Source organism: Epinephelus fuscoguttatus, linkage group LG8, assembly GCF_011397635.1.
Source record: "Epinephelus fuscoguttatus linkage group LG8, E.fuscoguttatus.final_Chr_v1".
Lineage (NCBI taxonomy): Eukaryota > Metazoa > Chordata > Actinopteri > Perciformes > Serranidae > Epinephelus > Epinephelus fuscoguttatus.
This window is the reverse complement of record NC_064759.1, coordinates 14,637,365-14,662,133: the sequence shown is the minus strand read 5'-3', so window position 1 is coordinate 14,662,133 and position 24,769 is coordinate 14,637,365. Positions and strand designations below refer to the sequence as shown.

The following is a 24,769-nucleotide window of genomic DNA, read 5'->3' as shown; positions in this document are numbered from 1 at the left end:
ACTGGCATCACGGCACACCATTGTGCTGCGGCTACCATTTGAGAACCACTGTCCTAGAAGCACGCAGTTTGCTCAGCTGTGATGTAGATTATTAACTTGTTATCATGAGACTGAGAGTTTGGTCATGTAATAGACTGTGTGATACACTATGAGATGCAACTGAAAGCTCTGGAAAAGCTAGAGAGGTGACCTTACTATACTATGGAAGAAGGTTAGAAGAAAGTTAGAAAGCAAATCAGTAATATGAAATTATGCTATATTATAAGCTGACAATAGTCTGGCAAAAGGAAATAAATAAAATGACATAAAAGGGTAACTTTGGTATCTTTCAACCTGGACTCTATTTTCCTATGTTTTACAATTACTGAAAGTGGTCCAGTATTGGGCGAGAGGGCAGCAGCTGGCAACAGCAATACAGGCTGCAACATAATCACACTGGGAATATTCACACTATCAATTTACTTCCACTAAAGCTACTGGTTTTTGCCACGGACAATGTCATGGACAGGATCCCTACAAAGGTGGACCTTTTTGGTAAGGAGTAGCTCTTTTTTGTTTAACCAGAAACAACCCTGAAATAGCTGTCGTCAAACCCACCAGATCCCATTAACAAAAACCACCTCTCAACTGTTCCAACAACCTTCAACTCTGGTTTGGTTAAAATTAACCCTAATTCACCCAGTTAGATGTGAAAATGAGCTGGCTCTATATACTCTAGAATTACTGTTTATTTAAATGGAGTCTAGTGGGTTTGGCGATAGTGATTCTGGGGCTGTTTCTGGTTAAACAAAAAGGATCTTACTCTTTTAAATGAAGGTCTATCTCTGTAGGGATCCTTCCATAATGTTGTCAGACACTTAAATAATAATCTGAGCCTGTCAGTGGCAAAAACAAACACTTTAATGGATGTAAGTTGATGGTGCATGACTGCCCTGAGTGATTAAGATGCAGCCTACATCCCTGTAGCTCAATCCTGGACTGATTTAAAAAAAAACAAAAACCTGTTGCTCACCTAAACATAAAACATGGGGAAGTAATGCAGGTTGAATAAAAGCAAAGCTACATTTTAAGTTATGTGTTTTTTTTCCTTTTGCCAAACTATTTTAAAACCTCCGAAGCTTTTAATTCCATATTCCTGATTTCCTTTCCAACCCCCTTCTTCCAAAGTAACTGTTTCTAGTCAAGTAAGAAGATTATTTTGACAAAAACAATAGGCAAATCAACGTCAATGTCCTCTTACTAGCTTTTTCTTAAGTTTTCAACTGCATTATGATCTTCCTCAGTGGCTGGAGTTTGCTCGGTTGTCATGAGGATAGCTAAGATGTCATGGGACTGTTAGTTCGGTCATGTGATACGATGTGGTCACAGTATATATCTGCCTCAGTGGATGACCATGAGATGCAACTGAAAGCTGTCAACTTCACATTGAATGTCATTGTTGTTAATTATGTTACATTATATTTATTTAGATTGTTACGGTTGAATTAAGGTGCTCTCTAAAATGGTTAGATAGTGATAAAACATGAGGAGCTCTTAAATCTTATGTACAAGTAAATCAGGGAACAGTGAAAATATGTAACTTCAGGTTCATGTTTTTGAAGCAACAAAAGTCCGGCCCACAGGGTCCTGCGAGGTCACCATGTTAGTCCGTTTGCTACTGATTATCAAAGCGAGCGTGTGCCCTAACAGCAGTGATAAAATGGCACAGATTGCGATGGCGTCACAAGTACAGAGGAACTCACAGAGGGGGGTGGGGACTGCCTGTCAGTCAAGGGTAGGCTCTCATAGCCAGGGTTGCCATTGGAGGAAACGTTTGGAGTCCTGTATAGAGATAGAAAGAGACAAGGACAGAAGAGAGAGGGAGAGGAGCAACAGAGGATGAAGGAGAGAGGGAAACAGGGGTGAGACACATTGAGAAAGACAGACGGGACGGGAGGGGTCCGCAGGGGTGACAGGAGCCAAGGACAGGTAACAGGAAAGAAGGAGAGAGAGCGGTTAGAAATATAGTGCGGAAAAACACAGCACTCAGTATGACTAGTAGGTATTAGTGCTACTGGCACTCAGGCGAGGCTCTGAGAGCGCCAGCAGCAGGCGTACAGTCCACTCCTGACTGATGATGCACTGCAGGATTTATACAATAATCTGCAATTACATGCATTTGGAGCTGGGTGTGACTCACCAGTCCCATTTCAGCTGTAATGTTGTTTTTCTAATGAATCTGTTTATCTGCATGATAAACCCCAGAAAGCTTTTAAAGCAATCCCGAGCAGATTCCATTTAAGAGGAGTGGACTGTATTTTTAGAGCTAGCTGAGTTTATGAGCCTTGACAGTTTGGTTTTAGTCCGTATCCTTGTATTTTTGTGTTAATATCAGACAAGGGAGCAGTCAAGACGATTAGAATAGGAAGTCAAATAGTCCACGATTATTGGGTTTCTCAGAGCTCTGACTAAGCTTGGAAACATCAGTGAGAAGGAGAGACGGGAAAAAACATAATAAGATGAGAAAATTGAAAGAGAGAAAAAGGAAAAGGAGGGATGATAAAGAGAGGACAGATCCAGAGAGATAACTTGAGAGAATCGGACACCACAGTGAGGAGACAGATGATGCAGAAGGGTGTTTTTTTGGGGGGGAAGGGATGGGGAGTGGGGGGGGGGTTACCTATAGTCAACCTGAGCCTCACATCGCCGGAGTTTTTACGAGCGCGGCCTCGTCAATGACACCCTCCCCCCAACACAGCAGTAGTCTACTGCTGTTTAGGAGACAGGACGCCATTTGAGACAAGATCTGTGAGAGTGACCGAGCGGCGTACATCGTCTGTCCTGAAACACTCGACAGACGGATAGACAGACACACAGACAGACAGACAGACCTCTGGAGTTGTGTCTGTTTCTCTGCCTACACTGTAGTCCATATTGACCTGTCTGTGTGTCTGTCTGCAATGCATGTGCTTAACCTGACAGCTCTGTGGATTTGGACTACGTGTCTATGTAGAGACAAAAGTGTGTGAGCCTAGCTGACTACACTGCACTGACACTACTCTCTGCTAAAGATAGGTGTATAGGTACTAAGATAGGTGCTGATTTGAGGGGGGTATCTTCACCAAAAAGACTATGTGTGTGCACAGAAACGTCTCAATAGTGTTCAATCTGTCTCTATGTGTTGTTTTAGTATACTCTTTGTACCCTGGCCTTCCTGATTTAGGGGGGCATCAGTATAAAAGTTGCCCATAGGTACAGATATCGACACAGAAACACAAGCTTGATGTCAAAACTGTATCTAAGAGCAACCTCCTCCTCCTCCTGCAACATCTGGGACGTTCTGTCTGTCTGTCTGTCTGTGTGTCTGAGTGTCTGTGTTACTCACGGGAGGGGCGGCGCGCTAGAAAAGGGGGGTGTCCACCCGGCCCCCGGGTAATTATAGAAGGGGGCCATGGCCCCTCGCTGAGACCCCGAGGCCGTCTGTCTACGTGCCTGATGGGAGGTGAAGGGGTCCTCACTCTCGCTGTCCGAGTCTTCGTACTCTTCTGATTCACTGTCGACGTCCATGAAAGAGACAGAGAGGGACATGATGAGTGTTTTAAAACTTTCTTCTCTTCACATTCTAATGGTTCTATTAAAAGACACTTTGTCCTTTCAGCCCTCTAAACATACTCAGAGCAGTGACTCAGCATTTTTTGCGCATATGTGAACACTCCAAGAGAACTCAGACCCCTCTTGGTCTGAGTGCGGCTTGCTTAACCTGTGCCTTGTAACACGAAGTGCTCCAGGTTTGCCTCGTTCATTGCCATTGTATTTAGCCCTCTAGATCACATGCTATTGAACTGGGACACTTGGAAAAAACAGAAGAAACCATGTTGGCCTGTAACGCTTGCAAGGGCACAGGACGAGGAGTAGTTTGATCCATGGAAGATACTGCACGAGTCCAGATGTGGAATGTAGAGTACATCAAACAGCAACAGTCTACAGCACAGAAACACTAAGGTTTCCTCCAATTTTAAGTTCATCTGAAAGCGAGTGGCTTTGTAATCGCACTGCAGTGCTACGTCAAAGTAAAAACAAAACTACATCAATATATATCATATATAGGCTATAGTGTGAATAGAAAGAGGACTGAGGCCCCATCAGAGCTGAAGTTGAGCAGAAAGAGTCCTCTTTCAAATGAACTGACAATGTGAATGCAAAAAGGACTGAGTCCCTTTACTGTTGGTCCACTTTAAAAGGACTGAGTTCGGTACATCTAGCATCATCAGCTCTGATGGGGCCTCAGTCCTCTTTCTGTTCACACTATAGCCTATATAATATATATTGAGATAGTTTTGTTTTGTTTGATGCTGCACTGCAGTGTGGTTATACTTGTATAACAAGTAATAAACAAGTATGTTTGATGCTCAAACTTCTGTACTGAAACTAAAATAAAATTTTGAATGCAGGACTTATTGCAGGAATATTTCTACACTGTGGTATTATTACTTTTACTTAAGTATATGATCAGAATACTGTCTGGATGTAGCCAACTACTCCATATCCACTCTCTGCAGATCTGACAAATCTGAGCCGCTGCTACCAAACTCCTGAATATGCAAAAAATAAATTAGTTTGATCTAAAAGTGGGCTGAGGAGAGCCAAACCTCCAGCTATTATTAGGATGACTGTACACCCTTTTTAGGCATGCAGGACTTCTGCATATGCCAGTCTTCGTTTAAAAAATTGAACCAACTATCTCCAATACACTTTGTATATTTTGTATTTATGATCCCATTGTGGATGTTGCAGATATTTTTTAATGAATGGACAAGCAAAGGAATGTAAGTCCTCCCCGACACTGTGGGACAAAATGGATTTATTGCTTTTTAGAAACTGTAGCCCAAAAGTACTGAAAATAGAACAAGACTGTGTCAGACAACAGTGTTTACACAAGGCAATTCAAAGTGTATAAATAAGTGTAAGTGCATGAAAATAACAAAGTGGTAGAAACTGATACAAACAGCTGATCGCTGCAAAACTAACAGCACTTACATCTATGACTGGACACTTATATCCACATGTTCTCTCACCTGGGGAAGCTCCTCCAGGCGCCGGGCAGAGAGCAGAGGATGGCAGTGAAGGCCAGAGCAGAGAGGAAAGAGTAAAGGGAGAGGTAGAGCAATCCCTCCATCCCGTCATAGCACAGGCCTTTCAAAGAGTCGATGTAGTCCTGCAAGAAAATAGATATATCGATGAAAATAAAGAAGGAGTACTTTGGTAATTAGCTGTTACACACACTTAGACTTGGGTTACCTTATTAAGACCTCGGCAGTTTAGCAGCGCCACCAGCTGATGAAAGTTGCCCTCTGTGGAGTTGAGTATCTGCTGAACCTCCCTGAGTGATTTCTGCAATGATGGAAAAAAATCTGACAGGTTAAATTTGAATTACCGAAAAGGTGGCAGAAATTCTTAAGCTGCATGTTTGCAGATTACAACATACCTCAGCTTTGGGGAACTGTGTGAGAGCATTTCTTTCCAGACTGGAGAGGTGTGTGTGAATGTTGGACAGTGCCCTCTGTGACTGGGTCAGCAGCTGCAGCCAACAAGTCAGCGGAGTTAAGCGCTTTTAATTTGCATCACTGCTCAAATATACCATTAATATTCCAAGAGTGTAGCTATTTATCTGGAGAGCGAATCGTTTAAGGATAGGACACGCTGCAACAGCTGTGCCTCCCCGTCCTCAAATAATTTATCCTTAAGTGGCCTTGAGCAAGTCTGACATGCAACCTGTTCACTTGAATCAGTGAGGGGAAGAGTGCCAGCTGAACGCCCGCAGTGCTCTGTGTTATGTACATGTGACTGACAGGGGGTCACATTACCTGCTGGAATGGACTGTTCATGCGCCTGCTGCAGGTCAGGTAATAATCCAACACATCTGAATGGCCAACAAAACACCAGTGCGACAACAGATCAGTGCATAATAGAACAGATGTGGTAACATTTAACTGTCATTATATTAGATTGTGCTGACATAAGCACAGCTGGGAGGTAAATCAAGTGCACTGCATGAATGGGAATCAACTCTCTTGTGTTTCAGGGGTAGATTGATACCGTACCTGAGCTGGTGCCGGTGTTGAAGTGGGTGGAGTTTACTACAAACGTGTTTGGATCCGAGCAGAAGTCACTGAGAGCCTGGCAGGGCGGCGAGAGTGACGGGAGCAGCGAGGAAGGATGACAGCAGGAAAAAGAGAGAGACAGATGAGGTGAAAGAGGGAGGGCGAGAGAAAATGATCACAAGGGAGAAGTTAGTAGACACACTGACCGACTGACATACTTACCTCCTCAGATATCTGACAGCAGCTCACAATACAGTGGCAAATATTGATCAGCCTGCATCACATGATGACCTGGATAAACCTGCGCTACACTCCGACGTCTATGATTCTTTCCATTAGCTCATCACTCATATCCCCCCCTCCTCTGTCAATCTGGTTTTCCATATCATCTCCATACACTGCTGTACATTCTGGCCTATTTTTTTTAAAAGAGGGTGCACCCACAAACACTCTCAGCTTGAGATCGCACCACCAGAAGAGGGAGTGAGAGCCACACAGAGAGCCAAGCGGCTGACGGGAAAAGCGGCGACCCCGGGACAGAATAAAGTGGGCAGGCCCACAGCTGGCCCATTGTTTCCCTGTCAGTGACCAGGGACAGAGCGGCTCTGTGTGGACCCACAGGCCTTGGGACCATCTCCCGCCAGCTCCACATGACACTGAGTCTCTTAAAGTGGGCAGCAGTGCAGAAAAACAGCAACCATTTACCCTCTTCACACACCCTCAGACCAGATCCCCCCCTTCAGAGAGTACGACCAAACTTCACAGGGGAAACTGAAAAAGAACACTCTTCTGTTTGAGACATAAAAACTCTCTCTGTGCTTTGTTCCTGATAAATGTTACCGTCTGGACTCATGCCTGCAGCACACTGGTGGTGTTGTTGTGTTTAGGTGTTAAAAGTAGAACATTGTCCAGCAGCATGTTAGTGAGTTTTACTTTCACAGGATTACACTCACACTTCCACCTCCTTGCATGCTCAGTCTGAAGCCCCAAGGGGCCGCGGCACAGTGCGGCAACAGCCTCGAGTCTTGCACTGCTGATGGCAATCTGATGGTTTACCCACTTTCTCTCTCCCTCTCTCTTGAGCTGATCTCGAGATGCACTCTCCCGCTCTTCCTCTCCCCTCCTCACTCTCGGTGAAAGCACTTCTCTTCATCTTCCATCTTTACTTCTCCGAGCCAAACGCCCACACACTTGCAAACACACTTACACAAAAAACACACACTTTAATGCACAAACACACTTTGTTCGCAAACGCTCTTGTGCACACGCGCATTGAATCTTTAATCTCTGCCCCATTTTCCTGCCTCTCTGGTCCTCTGCCACGAATACAGCGTTCCCTAGGAGGCAGGTCTTTTCACAGTTTAGCACAATGGGCACAGAAATCACACATACATACACACACATGGTTCTGGCCTGGCATCGGGGGTTGATCTCCTGTAGCTCTCTTCCCTCAGCTGAAGCCAGCCAATCCCTCCCATGACAGTCCCATTCACTTCCTATTCCTCCAGCCCTTCATCCCTCTGCTACCCTCCCTCCAGCAGCCCCTGGCCTCCACTCACTAGAGCAGTCTTACTGGGTCTACTCACCACTACTGTGGCTGTCTCCAAACCCAGGGAGCCCCAGCTTAGGAAGAGAGCCAGCCACGCCAGCACAGTCATCCTGTGGGGGGAACAGCACAAACTCTTCAGCCAAGAGGACACCCTGACCATCAATATCAATCCAGTGTTGTATGGATTGTGTCAACAAATACAAGTGTGTGTGTGTGTGTGTGTGCGCGTGTGTGTACTCACAGGATGAGCAGCCAGCGGGCTTGCTTGGCCAGTCCCAACAGGATGAACAGACACACTATGAGGTCAAGCAGCAGCAGCAACACGTAGGACAGCCACCTAAAACAACGAGGCACACAAACACAACATACAGCAAATCCATAAATATATCAAACACTGTGAAAATGTTGAGTGTCAAAAGTTATTCTTCACTTCAGATCAAAGAGGTCTTAACTAAAGGTCCACTTGAAAGTTTTGAGTGAGTACAAACCACGAGAGTAACTGTCGTTAGCATACTTCAACAGCAGATACTACACTGCAGCCAGAAATCAGTGAGGAGGAAGTGTTGTTTGTCTGTAGTTTATTGATGTTTTTCGTGGTTTTATTTTATGAGTATATATTTACTGTGTTTATGTCATCAGTAGGGATGGACTGATTGTGAAATTCTGGGCCAATATTGTTGTATAAAATAACAATTCGGCAAAAAGCTGATAAACAGCTGGTTTTTGTTGTTGTTGTTTATTTACCATGCAGCGCCCCTCCCATTGCAAATATTAAAGGAATAGTTCTCCCATAAAATGACCAATTGTTCTTGCTATGTTCCTTGAACTCATGAAGAAAACTTTTCTCGCATGCCCCACGGAAACAGCAAACATACTGATTTATGGATTAAATGAGGACCATGTTTAACAACAGCAAAATCTGACGCCCCTCCCACTGATTTGGATGATGTTCCAGCCAACATTAAAAGGCAGTTGGCTGAAGCGGGATTTATACTTCTAGGTTGATTCGACGCCATAACTACTGCATAGGCTCCGTATCGCATAGAGCCTACGCCGTAGCCTGACGTGCACCTCCCCAGAAGGTGACCTACATGTCGCAGCAACGCAGACCTCCTGTCTATTTTTGTAAGCTGAAACCATGTCCCTCAGTGGAGACGAACCTTTTATTTACTTTAATTTCACAGAAAAGAAACAATAAATTGAAAAGACAATAAAGCCTCCACTAAAATAGCATTTTACGTGTGATTTATCCTGGCTTTGAATGAGTAACGGAAATCTCTGCTCGTCACTAGGCTAAATTATACAATGTAAAATGCCATAGGCTGGCGCTAATAACATTAGCATGTTGTAGTTGTTTGGAAAACATGTTTAACATGACAGCTGTTTTGCCAGTGACCCTGTGAGTTGTAATGGAGCCAAATCATGTAATGTTACCTTTGTTAAATGTTGCTGTTGTCCCTGGTTTTATATGAGAAGAGGAAAAGATTGCCAGCTGCTAGGCTAATTTATACAATGTAAAATGCCATAGGCTTGTGCTAATAACGTTAGCATGTTGTATTTGTTTGGAAAATGTGTTTAGTATAAGACAGTTGTTTTGTCTGTGAACCTTGTGAGCTGTAATGGCGCCAAATTGTGTGCCATTACCTTTGCTAAATGCTGCTGTTGTCCCTGGTTTTATATGAGAGAAGGAAAAGACTGCTAGCTGCTAGGCTAATTCATACAATGTAAAGTGCTTATAATGTTAGCATGTTGTATTTGTTTGAAAAACTTTAAGTATAAGACAGTTGTTTTGTCGATAAACCTTGTGAGCTGTAACGGAGCCAAATTATGTACCGTTATCTTTGTTATGTTACTGTTGTCCCTGGTTTTATATGAGAAGTGGAAAAGACCGCCGGCTGCTAGGCTAATTTATACAATGTAAAATGCCATAGGCTTGTGCTAATAACGTTAGCATGTTATATTTGTGGGGAAAATGTGTCCAGATAAAGACATGTGTCTGTCTGTGAATGCTGCGAGTTGTAATGAAGCCAATTTGTGTACTTGTGTTTGAAATTGTCTCCATTAAGTCATGTTTAAAGTGTGTTTTAGGTGTGTTTTGAATCAACTAAACTTTACAGCGCTTCACGGAAACTCCCTTAAACAAACTTTAAATTAGTAGCTGACAGATATGAGCTAAAATGTCGACCAGCTCGTCTCCTTTTTCTTAAGCTGGGCAGCTTGCATATTTAAGTTTTGATTTGTCATCTTAGCTGGTGTGTTTTGGGTGATGAGTAAAATATGCAGCGTTTCTTTCATCACATTCAGATTATTCCACCTGATCTGGGATTAAAATTTGCTATTTTCGTTCCACTGTTCCCAGAATTAAAACTGCAGAGAAGTGTAATAAGATTATTGGGATTCAGTTAGCGCTGCTGATCCGGGATATGTCTCTATAAAACAGAAATGAAACACTCAATGTGTGTCTTTGGTCAGCTTGAGTAGCTTTATTTGCTCTTTGAGATAAGAGACACAAGGATCTGCTGTATGAGATCAGGGAAGTGGTAAAGTTAGGATGAGGTTGAACTTTACATAACCTCGCACTGTTTAAAGGGGAAGGATGCATTTATGGTCTGTCTGTGCTCTGTGCGGTTAGTTTATGGGAAGCAGTACTTTAATATTATTATTAGGCAATATGGAATGTAAAAGCATCCCAGTGGCCCATAATGCATCTGAACATTCTGCGGTTTTGAAAGAAGTTTCAATTACATTACCTCAACAAATCCAGCCATCTTAATAAACATACAACATTTATGAAAGGCTGGTTGGGACAGTTTAATCAAACACTGAGAGCAGGGGTGTGTCATTTTTGATAAACAGCCTGCAGTGTTGATAATTGTGAAACTGATCAGGACCAGATGGTTCATGTGCACAGTCCTACAAATCAGCTTGTTTTACACTTTAACTTGTCAGAATCATGGGTGGATCATGAGACAATGGGGCCCTGGTCTCAGATTTGCAAAAGGCCCCACAACCTCTCCTTCACAGGAGCAAGACACACAGATTTTGTAGTTGTTTAGCCTCCTTTTGTTGGTTGTTTTGGTCACTTTGTAGTTTTTTTGTGTCTGTGGTTGTTTGTTGCTCCTATTTATAGTCATATAAGTCTCTTTGTAGTTGTATTCTGTCTCTCTGAAGTCATTTTGTGTCTCTTTGTGGTCATTTTGAATCTCTTTGTAATTGCTTTGTGTCTCTTTTTAGCCATTTTGAGTATGTTTGTAGTTGCTTTGTGTCTCTTTGTGGTCCTTGTGTTCCTCTTATTGGTCATTTTGAGTCTCTTTTTAATTGCTTTACATCTCTGTTTAGTCATTTAGAGTTTGTAATTAGTTTGTGTCCCTTTGTAGTCATTTTGTATATCTTTATGATCATTTTTTATATCTGTGGTCATTTAGTGTCTCTAAATTGCTTTACGTCTTTGTTTACGGTCATTTTGTGTCTCTTTATGGTCACTTTGAGTGTCTTTTTAATTGCTTTATGTCTCTGTGGTCATTTGGTGTCTCTTTGCAGTCATTTGTGTCTCTTTGTAGTCATTTTGTGTCTCTTTGTCAGGGTTCCTACACATTTGGAATTTCAAAATTCCATACTTTTCCATACCCTAATTTCCAGACTTCTCAGCGTTTTTTTTTTTTCCCAGAAAATATGCGACATCTGAGTAAATATATCAGTGTATCATATTTCACATCATATTTAATTATTCTTAATAGGCGATTGTAGCCAAGTATCATAATGGCATGCAAATAAAAACTCAAGTAAGTTCAATGTCTGGGCTGAGGCAAAAAGGTTGGGACTCTGGGTGCAAGTGATGCAATAACGAGACGTTTGTGTTTTTTCCTTTCATGTGGCTCAGAATCGCCTTCTCCCCCATGTTCGTGATGTCATCCCATTTCACACCAAGCTTGCATCTAGCTCTCTGTGTGTGAATTGGGAATCCTTGGCCAACCAGTATTTATATACGGTATTGTCAAGTAAAGCCATCCATCCAAAAACTTGCATCTACCCATTGTGAACCACGTGAAACTCGTCTTCTTGTCGAAGGTGCAGTGCAGTGTTGGAGTGAAACTTGGTACTGGGGGGCTGGGGCTGTCATGGGACAGTGGACTGGACATACCACTCGTCAATCAGGTAAAAGGGGCGGTATGTTTTCTGAGACGTTTGCCCTCAGACAAACTGTGCTTGGCCCGGCATAAAACACGATCCAGATTGATTAAATTATTTTTGGAAATACCTAATTTTCTATTTTAGAAAACAGTATTTTAGAACAGTGGTAATAGTCTGGAAACATAAATATTTTTTCTATACTTTATTTTTCATTTTCCATACTTTTTAATACCTGGAAATTGATCAGATTTATTTCCATACTTGCGTAGGAACCCTGCTTTGTGGTCATTTTGTGTCTCTTTGTAGTCATTTTGTGTCTCTTTGTAGTCTTTTGAGTCTCTCTGTTGTCATTTTGTGTCTCTTTGTAGTCTTTTGAGTCTCTTTGTTGTCATATTGTGTCTCTTTGTAGTTGATTTATATCTCTTTGATGTCCCTTTGAGTCTCCTCCTGATTGATTCAAATTAATTTGAGTGACATTTTGTGTTAAGGCCAGAATGGCCCTTGACTCTTTGGGGCCCTGGGCCTTTGCCAAGTAGGCCCGTTCATTAATCCATCCATAGCCAGAATAGGAAATGGTTATATGAGCAGACTGGGAATGTGTGTTAGATGCTACTTAAGTTTCCATCCTCCAAGACAAAGAAAATGGTTGCCAGTGGTTATTCTTGGATAACGGATGAAGTGGGCCTGGTATAAAATGTAATGGTTCCTTTAAAAAAATACTTTTTACTCTAATCCCTTTAAAATGTACCCATAGATTGGTTGTATTTTAACCCTTGATGCTTCTGCTGAACAAGCTGTAAAAAGTTATATTATGACCACCTGGGTAAATCCATGTTTACAGCCACATTGTTAAACCGCTGGAGTGGAAAACTGACAGATCAGGATTAGTGCGTAAAGTATGTTTGTAAGTGGAAAGCTCAAGAATCCAGATTGTGTTAGTAGAAGAATGGAGTTACGCCATCTATTTTTATTGGAAACATAAAACATGCTTTGAAAGAATCATCATTTCTTGCACAAGAGGAACACATACGTTTATAAGCAGAGCTATCTGATGGTGGTCAGATTATAAACAGAGAAAGAACATGAACAGCTACCAATCAAGGCCAACTGGGAGAGAGCTTTACTCTTGTTTCCCAGGAAGACTGTCACTGCCAATGTTTACTATTGTTGGTGTGGAGGTAAACATTTTCTGTATTTCTGATTGTAAGCATGATGTGCAAAATTAGGAAATATGGATGTTTCTTTTTTTAATTCAGTTGCTTAAAACTAATTGTGGCTGATTAACAACCAAAAATATAAAATCTTGTTGAATATGGGATTAATCAATATGATGTCACAGTAACTGTCTGTCTCTATGAGTCGGGCCTGTGACAGTCTGGTGACCTATCCAGGGTGAACCATACCTCTCGTCTAATGTCATATTGGCTTCAGCACCATCGTGAGCCTGAACAGGATAAGCGGTTACAAACAAAAAAAGGATATTACAGTACTACTTTATTTTACTGGACAGTTTTCCTCAGAAGTTCCTTGGAAAGAACAATGTTATCTGGTAGTGATTAAAGGGAATTTTTTTCTGTTTGAAAACAACCCTGCTCCATTTAAAGCCAAGAAAATACTGCATTAGTTATGTAATGCTCATTTATAACTGAAATCTTGGTTTGTGTATATAAAGTGTGTTGATTTGTGAACTTCCTGTTAACAAGTATGATATTTTTGCATTATTAGGCGATAAATTAAAGACATTTACACCATAAATTGGTGCAGAAAAGGTACAAATCGGTGCATAAACATTCACCAGAATGCAGGAAATGAGGTGTTTGATGTTCTAAATTTTCTGCTGGAGGACCCCCAAACCCTTCATTTTATATGCGTCCCCCTCCAATGTTCAAATGAATCCTACCCCCTTGATTATGGGCCATGTATCTAAATATGTGTTGATTCATCTGAAATACACAACAAGATACAGACTAGGGAATTAAGTTAAGGTTAATTTTGATTTTGATGAACTAACCAGTTCAATTTTAGGAAAAGAAAAAAAAAAACAAAACACAAAATGACGTCAAACACATGAGGCCTTTCTTTTTGCTCCAGTGCTCCATTAACTTAGTGAGCTTTAGAGCCACATTTTAAAACACTGTCCATTTAGAGGTGGTGAAATTTTAATGTTTTGTGGAAACTAAGTGTCCAATGCCAACTCTGCGGTCTCCACTGGTTAGCTAACGTTAGCCTTGGCTGCTCTGCACTGTGCACCACCTGGGTGGGAGCTAGCTAGCGGCAGTGCTCATTCGAAGATTACTGCTAGTAACACCATCCTAGTGTTGCAGAAATATGTTAGCCACCCTCTGGTTTTTCCCTCAAGTAGCCCCCGGTGAGTAAGTGGCTTCATTTTGAGCTGCAAAATCCCTTTAGCATTGTTGTCTATGTTAGCACTACTAGCTGTGCGGACGCTGCTAACGGAGCTAAGAGAGCTAAGTGCTAAAGGGGGTTTGGGGCTAAAAACTGAGCAACTTATTCACCGAGACTACTTTGGGGGGACCGGAGGGTGGGCATAATGTTTTCACGCCAAAGCTGTTGGGTCAGGACAGCGTTTCTAGCAGTAATTGCTAAATAAGCAGCACCACTAGCTAGCCCTACCTGACCCAGGTGGTGCACAGTGCAGTAAACTGAAGAGTAGTGAATTCCCCTACAGAACAATATGCATGACTGGTCAAAAATATTCTATAATCTGGGCAGTTCATTTCAATTCAAAAAATAAATCTATTTCCAGTGTGTGTTTGATCCAAATTAAACATCTACTTGTCCGTTTTCAAATCAAGTTTGAGATCTGGACTGCAGCCTCACCTGTAGTCCTCGTTGACCATCAGCGCGTTGGCCGCCCAGCCAGGTGAGAAGGGGCTGGGCATCAAGCTGCTGGTAGGCACCACTGTAGGTGCCACAGAGGGAGGTACCGGGGTCAGAGGTATGATGGACGCCCCGCTGATACTGTCATTGCCCAGGCCTGTGTCCAGACTGGACCGAGCCAGGGAGATGGAGGAGAGGAGGTTGATGACATTCTCAGATAACCTCCGACAGTTCCGCGTCGACACCAGGAAGGGTTTACTGCCAGTAAAGAGCTCCTCCAGCGAGGTCAGGGGGCTAGAGACGGACAGCTGCAGCCCAGAAATTGTGTCTGAAATCTTGAAGAGGAAGGAAGAATGTGAAGGGGAGTTAAGTGTAACGGAAACCACAAAATAGAGATGACAATGCTCATAAAATGGTGGTTGGCTCAGAGTGGCTGTGTTATGGAGATAAAGAGCAGAAGATTGTGGTCAGCTCAGGTCCTCAGCCTGCTAATGCATCCCCCATAATGTATAACACAAGTTTCAAGTGAACAACTTCTCTACTTTTACTCCTACTTGCAGACTTAACTAACTCAAAGAGCATTTTCAGTTAGAAAGAGATTAGATAAATCTCTTTTTTACTTAAGTTTGCAAGAGAAGCTGCAGTACAGAGAGAGAAGTGAACACGCTCCCTTTGTTTTGTATGAATCATGATGAATAATTTGTTATCTGTCACATTCAGGACGGAGCAGTTTGAAGTCTGTTATTTGCAGCTGCTGCTTTTTTGTGAGTCCTTTATCTTATTATCTAATATCTTATCCATCTATTACATCCCTGTACACACATCCCTGTGTGCATACTGTGCAGTTATTACTAATACTAATCAATGCAACTCCAGTAAAGCCCCTCGCTATATTAAAAAACTAAATTCTTCAAATCATACAATTTCTCTGATACACCACGTCTACCAGCAGCAGAATTTCCTTTTCCTCTCCGATGAGGTTTCATTTTGCTTCACAACTCAGTGTTATTTCATTCCTGTACATATACTTTTTCTAATACTACATATCACAAATATATTCATCTTCCTGTTAATTCTATATTTCAGTGGCTCCTGGTGATATTAAAGATTTCACACAAATAAAATGTTCATAAAAATTCTGTTTTTGCAGAATAACATACTGCAAAAAATGAAAGGATTTCTATAACACCTGATCACTGGATCACACAGTGGGTCACTGGGTGCTGTGTGACACAAAATTTACTTATTTTATTTATTTTCTTACTGTATATTTCTAAACACATGCTTATTTTTCATTTGCATAATTCAAAAGTGGAAAAAAGAGCATTAAACATCAATAAAATAGTATTGAAAACCCTGTTTACTATGTCACAATTATAACGTTAAGAAAACCCAAGAAATGGATTTCAACCCCAGGTCTGTCACTACTGACCCAAATAACATCCTTCATAAGGAGTATGAGCTGATAGCCTCAGGCAGAAGGTACAGGTGAGCGAACTGTGAGCTGTGAGTATGTGTAGGGGTGTGATGGGAGGGAAGGGATATGTAATATTTTGGCGTAGGACATCCGTGCCATAATGTGACGTAGGGCATTTGCTGTGAAATAACCTTGTTCAGGGCATCTGAGCAAGTACTATGTGTAGGGCACTTATGCAATAATTTTGTGCAGTCGCTTTAGGTAGGGCATCTGTGTACTACTTGGTCGAGGGCATTGTTCAATACTCTTGGGGTGTATGGATGTACATGTGCGTGTCCATGTCACCTGTGTTCTCTCGAATGTCAGAGACAATAAAGGCTTGTCCTATTTTATCTTATCTCATCTCGTCTCATCATATTATCTGCCAGAGAAAACTATCAGCAGATAAAAGAGTTAAAGATACACTATGCAGGATTTTCATTAAAAAAAAAGGCGTATATAGACTTATACAAAAATAATCCCCCTTAAACATCACGTACAACCCACTCTAAGTGTGTGACAGAGCGCAGGTGAGGTCGCAGGTTTATAAAAAGGTAGTGACCAGGTACTAGACCACAAGCAGCATGCATCCAAGAGAAAGCTACATAAATTGCCGACACAGCACCAAAAAACTGCAAATATAGCAACAAGAGTGAATCCATTTGCTTTCACTGTTGCTGGCGACACATGCAGCATCCGACGCTGCCTGTATAGTATAAATTTAAACAAAAAACAAAATCAGTGCATGACTTCATTTGTGCAATTTATCTTTTTTAGTTTAACACTCATTTGTACATCTGCACAGCAAGACAGAACGTAAATCGCTGACCTCTTTTTCACTGAGCGACAGCATGTTTGAGGACAGGCCTTTTATCTCACTTAATATTTGTTGATATGTTTCTTATGTTTTAAAACAATGCTTTCTTTTTTGCTCTATTATTTTGTTAGAATAAAATCATTTGATAGAGTTTGATGGTTTTGTTTACAGCTGAAAAGGTTGCATATGTCTGCATGTTGCTGCCATGAAAAACAAAGTCACTAGAGATGCCATTTAAAGAATTTAGGAAGCACTGGGGTAAATCTTTGTCTCTGATGGGATATTCCTGCTCTGATACAACATCCAGTTACATGTGGGAGTAAGTTTCTTGATAAATGTGTGTTATTCTTCACTTTTAGCGAATGAATGTTTAAATTAAATATCAACTGACTCTAAATATGATTCTGTCCACTCTCTGAATGTTCACTCTTTTCAAATGGGTCAAATGCTGTTGCTTTATGAGGGTCAAAGACCTCCTGCTGTAATTTTAATAAATGATATGGTAGTTTATATTTTATGAACAGACATGAGCGGAACCGATTAACTCAGATTTATATTGTTATCCATATTACAGTAGCTCTCCTGACCTGCATCTTCTGCAAAGGGAAGAGGACATTTGGCAGTCTGACACATAAACCACTGTCTGACCACAGGGAGATCGATAAAAACACAAGTTTGTATCTGATTTTCTTTCCCTCTCTCTGCAGACCACACTCTCTCTCTCTCACACACATGTGCACACACATACACACACGCACACACACAGGTTAGGTATTCTGCATGACAGTTTACTCGCTGACTTGCAGCACTCACCAGCAGATCGATGGAAGCTAGCGTATAATTGGCTGTGAGAAGAGACGAGGTCAACTGATACATCCCATCATTAGCCTCGCTGTTGCCATAGAAACCGATGCCTATGGCAACACTGCAAAGGGAGAGAAAAAAGGCAACATGAAAACATTGTGGGAAGGTGTGTGCATGTGTGTGCGAGGGAGAGGGGTGTAGTAGAACAGATAGCAGTGGCATAAATGTGATGTTTAATTCAGTGTGTATGTACATTTTAAATGAATGTGACACAAGGAGATAGAGCTGGAGAGGATGGGATATGTGTGCTCTGGATGAGCATACCAACAGTGGAGCGCAAGGGAAGGAATAAACAGATGATGGGAGAAAAAAAGCTGACTCTTTATACTGCACAGTTAAGCTTCAGCAAGGAAAATATTCGAAATGTTAAACATAGCGACATGTTTACACATCTTTCTGTTATTCAAATATTCAGATTAAGGCTCGGGCCAGATGTTCGTCAAATCCCCTCAAACCCGAGAGGAATGGTATGACCCAATCTCCCACAAAGTATGTGACCCAGATTAGAAAGCAGGGGGAAAGGGAAAAGGAGGAATGTGTGTCTGCGTCTGTGTGTGCTTTGCATTTCAAGCTGCCAAATGTGAACGCTGTCTAATGCAGCTGCATTTCAAATGACTGTTTTTTGTACTTGTGACAAAAGGGCCACCATCTGGAGGAAAGGGTGTCACATGAAATATTTTCAAGAGGTAAACTGCTGCATTATTTTTTCATCCTGTCTAGCGCAGGAAGTCCTTGTGCGGAGCATCAGAGGAGGAGACGGGTACATTACATTACATTACGAGCCATAAGGGGGAGACACGAGCCGCATCAACCTACAGTCTGTATATGACGACATCATTATGACAACTGAAATCAGATCCCCGGTACATTATGTTCTGTGATATAACAATACAGTCTCAGTACATATAACCTCACGGGGAATGGACTGGAATATAATAACAAGCACTGCTGAAGCATTAAATTGCACTATAATTTTATCACAGCACACAGCTGCGCCTCTAGCTTTAGATTTAAAAGGTCTGACGGGCAGCCGAGCTTCCCCTCAGTGACTTCCACTACACCAAAGTGTCCTGGACAGATGTCAAGCACAATTTCTACATAATGTACATACGGAATGTACTGACTTGATGACTGCATGGTCACCAGATCTGAGGGGAACACCGGTGGGTAAATGACTGCTGGTGGGCGAGCTGAGATCATCCCCACGCACACAGTGATGAGGAAACAGCTGAAATACACACACTAACTAACACGCACAGAGCTGTCACAGGCCTGTGGTCGGTAAACAGCAACTTAACGTGACCATCAGCTGTCATCTGGGCCTCCTCCCCTCTCCAGTGACATTGGTGACTGTGTGACAGACTAAAAAGCACATGACGATGGCGAGGATGACAACTTGTGATTCACAGCCTTGGTGCTGTTCCAATTAAAAGTACTTTTACTTAAAGGGACAGTTCACCCCAAAATCAAAAGTACACATTTCTCCTTTTATCTGAGTGCTATTTATCAGTCTAGATATTTTTAGTGTGAGTTTAGTTTTTTACTAGTTTAGTATTGGAGATATCGGCTGTAGAGATGTCTGCCTTCTGTCAAATATAATGGAACTAGATGGCACTCAGCTTGTGGTGCTCAAAGTGCCAAAAAATACATTTTAAAAACTCAACAGCAATGTCTCTTTACAGAAATCATGACCTGGTTACTCAAGATAATCCACAGACCTTGCTGTGAGCGGTTTCATGTAAGAACTAACCACATCACTACGCAGAAGGAAGCATGCATCTCCTCATGGACAAGAGGCTCATCCATGAGTTCCATAATATTTGAGAGAATGCAGACATCTCTACGGCCGATATCTCCAACACTCTGCAACTCACACCAAAACAATCTTAAATACCACTAAAAGTAAGAGGAACAAAATGTGTTTTTGATTTGGGGGTGAACTGTCCCTTTACGCAAAGCCTTAAGGTACTTGTAACTTTGTTTACTTGTATTTCTAGCATACGTTACTTTATACTTCAACAATTCAGAGGGAAATAATGGACTTTGTGATGCATTTATCTGACAGCTAGTTACTTGTTACTTTACAGTTAAGGTTTTACCAAAAAAACACAAGATAAGTTTATGAAAAGCAGTTCACTTTTAAAGATTAAAGGAGCTGTACGTGACATTCAGAGCATATCTATGATTCAGAGTCAGAGCCGGGGTTACCTGCACACGTTTCTCAACATGGAGGTGATGAGCTGGTGGCTAGCAGCTACCTTAACAGCACTAACAACAGCAACAGTGCTAATAGAGCTATCGGTCACTCTGTGTCGCCATTCCACCACTTGAGATCGGGACAGTATTATCAGCAGTGTTGGGTGTAAGGCGTTACAGTAGCATTACAGAAATGACTAAGTAGCATTACAGTAACGTGTTTCTGTAATCAAATTATATTTGTCAGTGAAGCAGTAAGGTAACATGTTACTGTTCTTAATTCTGTAATCACATTACAGTTAATAATCAAACAAGTATGTCGTTACTTGCATTAGACCAAGTCTTCAATTATCTGTGGATGGAATAAAATGAAAAGTGTTGACAACAGCAACATCATCAAGCGTGCCTGTGAAGAGGCTTTTCAGTCTTGTCCCAACTCCAAGGAGGAAAAAGTTGTCTAAAAATGATTTTAGGATCTCCTCCTTATGAGGTTTAACAGCTGCTTAAGTGTTAACACATCAAATAAGCTGGACTAGTCTACTACAAGGCCCATTAAATACCATTCATACACCATTTAAAGTTGTTTTTCCCCCTTTAAGTCTTTTATCATCTAATGGTGTAAGCAAGGCTCGTCTCTTACATTATTTTCTTTAGGCCTACTGATATATTATTTTGATGCCATTATTATTTGTGCTATGAGGTGTAATGAAGCCAAACTCTTTTACTTTTAAAAGTAACAACTAATGTGTAATACATTACTTTATTTGAATAACGACCCCAACACTGGTCATCAGCTGTGATTGCCATATGACGACATTGTAAAGTGGGGGCAATTAGCTAGCCATTGAGATACACACACAGGGACTCAAATGCACTAGGATGCGCGTATGGCCAGATTGTCTACCACAATACAGATCAGAGAAGTTGGTATAACAAAATACACAGAGGAAGCGTGACTTCATTCTCTGCTCAGGACGCCATCGCTCCACTATATCATCACATAGCAAATAGTGATTTGCTGCTGCATTAGTGCTCTGAATGTCATATACAGAACCTTTAAACTAGTGGTTTCCAAGATTTTTTTTACTTTTGACTCTTTTGCTGAATTCTCCCTTTAATTTTTTTTTTCTCCCTTTCATTTATAAATATGCTTATTATGAAGAAATAGACGAGAAGAGCAATGCCACTGTTGTGTCTGTAGGGTCAATACGAAGCTACAGCTTAGCTTAGCTTAGCACAGCTTAGCATAAAGACCTGAAACAGTGGGAAAGAGCTAGCCTGGCTCTGTCCAAAAGTAACACAGTAAAAATAAGTGTTACTTAGTGAGCTTTAAAGGTGTTGTTAGGAGGCTTTCCTACCTTTTGACAGAGCTCGGCTAGCTGTTCCCCTCTGTTTCCAGTTTTTATGCTAAGCTAAGCTAAGCTAACCAGGTACTGGCTCCAGCTACGGTCGAGACATGACTCCTGATTTTATTGTTTAACTTTCCCAAAATGCTCGGCAATTACTATAAATTACTCTTTCTTTACGCTCAAGAAGGTAAAATATTCCAATATTTCACGTCAAAAGCAAAGAAGTTCAACACATGAATACAGATTTGTGTATCACTACTTTGTTTTATCGTCTTGCCTACACCATTAATCATCTCACATCCCCTCAGATTTATCTCATGACCCAGTGGGCGGGGCTGAGCCCTAACTAGGGAACCACCAGATTAAACTTAAACCTAGCTGGCCAGCTATCAAACACTAAAATGCTACTTATGCTCTGATGCATCAGTGTTAACAAGCTAATAATAAGTGGTGGTAATAAGTGGTGGAAGAATAATTCAGACCTTAGATATACTACAATATGAAAATACTCTGAGTTAAAGTCCATCAGCAAGGCTGTACTTTAAATATCACAAATGGATCCTGTAACTGTGATACTGTCATAGCTGTTGCTGATTGAAGTGCAGCTGGTTGACTGCTTTATATCCTGCTGGATTATTTATACTACTGCAATGTATCATATTCTAAAAGATCGTAAAATCATAATCTGTAAAATAGCTGGCAGCCGGATCAAACCATTAACTCAAAGCATTTGTATTTGGCGACCTCAACAATCACCTCTCCTTCTCCAGAGTTACATACAACACTTTGAAGTAAGATTTTAAATGCAGGAAGAAAAAGATCGGAATAATTCTCCCACCACTGCTAAAAGGCAATTTGGGTTTGTTGTTTTAAAATGAATAAAAGCTGTGTGGTTGATAATGACGTCTGGATCCTCATTCTCACCAGCACAGCGTGACAGCCGCTACTGCCACCCACGTGACGCAGCAGATGCCCCGCCCTTTCTTCCCGCTGTAACCGTGACCTGTGCTGGCATCTTCATCCTCTTCCTCCTCCTCCGAGCCCTCGCTCCGGTCACCACGGTGACAGCAGCAGTAGTGTATGAGGAAGGAGAGGACCACCAAGAGGGAGATGACGAGAGCGATGGCTGATAAACTGGACAGAACCAGCAGAGTCTGGGAGAGAAGAGGAAGAGGAGGAGGAGAAAGGTATGAGTCAGTGGATGTGAAAAATGGCACTTTAATTCCATTTTTACAAGTGGAGACGAGCCATTTGAGAGAGTAAAATACCAACTAATCCTGTTAAATTCCATGGCTTGTCACATTGTCCCGCCCCCATTAAGCAGCAGGAGATGGTGATTAAAAAGGTATGAGAATATAAACTGTGTGCTTCGAGAGGCAGCAAAAATCAAGGACGCAGATATACACACTATATGTAAACATACACTATCAGAGAGGCAAATTTAACGCAATTAATTTGACTCTTGATCAGTTTATACTTATTCCAAAGGCTTTAACCCATCAACCCCTGATCTGCACCACAGTGAATATTAATGTCACTAAGCCATATCAGACTCTGCTTTCGATCAGACTCCATGTCACAAAGTCAACATTACTGAAACGCGTTTTGCTCCGACACATATCTACAGTATTATCCTTCATCCATCTGCCCGTCTGTCACTCCCCATTCCTCCACCTTCCCTCCGTCTCACCTCCTGCTCTCCAAAGCCCCTCCCCATCGCTCCTCTCCACCCAACCCCTTTTTCCCCACACTCTCCCTCGCTCCCACTCCCGCTCTCTCCCCCACTCTCTCCCCTCTCTTTCTTTCTATCCACACCACTGAATCTCTATTAATAATCTGTGACCTACTTAAATACATTCACTGCCACTCTCTCTCACTCCCACTCTCTATTTCTCTCTCTCTCTCTCTGCCCGGTCTTGTGTTCAGCAACCTCCTCGCATTACTCATTCCCTCTCTCATTCTCCCTCTCGGAGCACTTTCAGTCTCTTTTGTCTTTCTGTTCTGCAGGATAATTTGTGTGTGTGTCCCCTCCTCCTCCTCCTCCTCTTTGTACCGCAGAGAAGTCACAAACACGCACTGTGAGACACTGCTGGCTGGCTGGAGCGTTTTGTATGAGAGCCTGTTGAAGGAGACGAAGGATGAAACCTTGCCATTTTGCAGCAGAACCTGCACAGCGCAGGAACGTGCAGGCAGCAGCAGCTGTGGAAACCTGCTACAGGACCACGCGCTCCCCGACAGCAATAAAATATCTACAGTTTGCATGCACAGAGGCAGAGGTGCGGGTGACAGTTTAGAGGAGCACTGCAACATCTAAAGCAAGGTAGAAAATGTAGATTGATGTGATGAGCTAAGGGTCTCTTGGAGGGGTCTAGTGCAATCTTCCCACCAATAATTAGGTCAATGAGCTGGCATGAAGAGGTGTTTTAAAGGTCTGTAAATGCCATCATAATTCAGGGGTTTATGGAGCAATTTAAAGTCTGATGTCAAGCAAACTGCCCATCAAGCAGTCGCTTAATTGTAGCAGAACATACCTGAACATTTAGAACTACAAATGGAGCAACAGGGCTGTAATGATTATGCAACGTGGCGCCTCAGATTGGACGGTTACAGTGCAGCATGTGGTGTGGCAGGTGTCGGTTACCTGCTGGTACTCCCAGCTGTCGGGGACAAAGATGTTGTCCTTCATCTGCATGGTGAGGTCCAGCCGGGGGAGGGCGTGACACATTCTCACCCACAGTGAGGGGGTATAGCTGGGCACCGTTGTCATGGCAGCCATTTTCTACTGCCACTGGTCCCCCTCCTCCACCCTGCGGGAGGGAAGGAAGGAAGGGTCAGAGCAACCAGGATGTGAGGTGAGGTAAGAGCAGAGGAGAGAGGGGGAGAAAGGGTGAAGGACTTCCTGAGAGAGGAGGTCACTGCGAGCTCTACAGCTGCTGTGTCCCTCCTCCATTCAGGCTCAGTGGAGACAGTTTATGAACAGAAATCACCTGAGCAAAGTAAGGGTCAAAATGTCAGCCATAGTTACCTGAAACATGCTCTTGGGAGTGTAAAGCACTTCAACTCACTCAGAGTAGAGGCTGAAGTAAGTGTGCTGTTCTGGTTTTTGATTTATGGCTTTACTGATGTTAAATCAGTTCCTTGTGTATTTTGTGCGGACGTATATCTGTGTATGGGTTCGTCAGTGTATTTGCAAATGTATTCTTTTTTTTTTTTTTTTTTTTTACTAATTTAACTTTTAAAATGCCTCCTGTTGCAAATTAACATTTCACTACAAACACTAAACACAGCACATCTGGTTCTTGTGCATATATGTACGATTTTAATGCTATTGTGATGTCCATATCAGATAAATTAAACTAAACATGAATGAATAAACTTGTTACAAGCTTTACCTGTCCCAATCTTTAGTTTATCATTTTTGAGACAGAAAACACTTTTTTTGTTGAGCATGTGATGTGTTCAGAGCTCAAACATTGTGTCAATTAA

The 24,769-nt window shown here is 41.9% G+C and overlaps 1 protein-coding gene across 3 annotated transcripts in view; it reads right to left on the bottom strand.

Annotated features, from left to right (window-relative positions):
* ttyh1 (tweety family member 1) overlaps nt 1-24,769 on the bottom strand; it is a 30,348-nt gene that overhangs the window by 1,626 nt on the left and 3,953 nt on the right. Inside the window, exons 2-14 of one of the 3 annotated variants that reach the window (XM_049584735.1) lie at nt 23,925-24,090; nt 22,208-22,437; nt 17,688-17,799; nt 14,602-14,936; nt 7,871-7,966; nt 7,667-7,739; nt 6,081-6,156; nt 5,844-5,899; nt 5,465-5,557; nt 5,278-5,370; nt 5,055-5,194; nt 3,365-3,532; nt 1,743-1,821 (exon numbers count right to left, since the gene is read on the bottom strand). In XM_049584735.1, coding sequence (XP_049440692.1) covers nt 1,743-1,821; nt 3,365-3,532; nt 5,055-5,194; nt 5,278-5,370; nt 5,465-5,557; nt 5,844-5,899; nt 6,081-6,156; nt 7,667-7,739; nt 7,871-7,966; nt 14,602-14,936; nt 17,688-17,799; nt 22,208-22,437; nt 23,925-24,059 — 1,686 coding nt within the window. In that variant the 5' untranslated portion in view covers nt 24,060-24,090. The remainder of the gene's footprint in view (nt 1-1,742; nt 1,822-3,364; nt 3,533-5,054; nt 5,195-5,277; nt 5,371-5,464; nt 5,558-5,843; nt 5,900-6,080; nt 6,157-7,666; nt 7,740-7,870; nt 7,967-14,601; nt 14,937-17,687; nt 17,800-22,207; nt 22,438-23,924; nt 24,091-24,769) is intronic. The other 2 variants (XM_049584737.1, XM_049584736.1) reach the window with 2 other exon arrangements.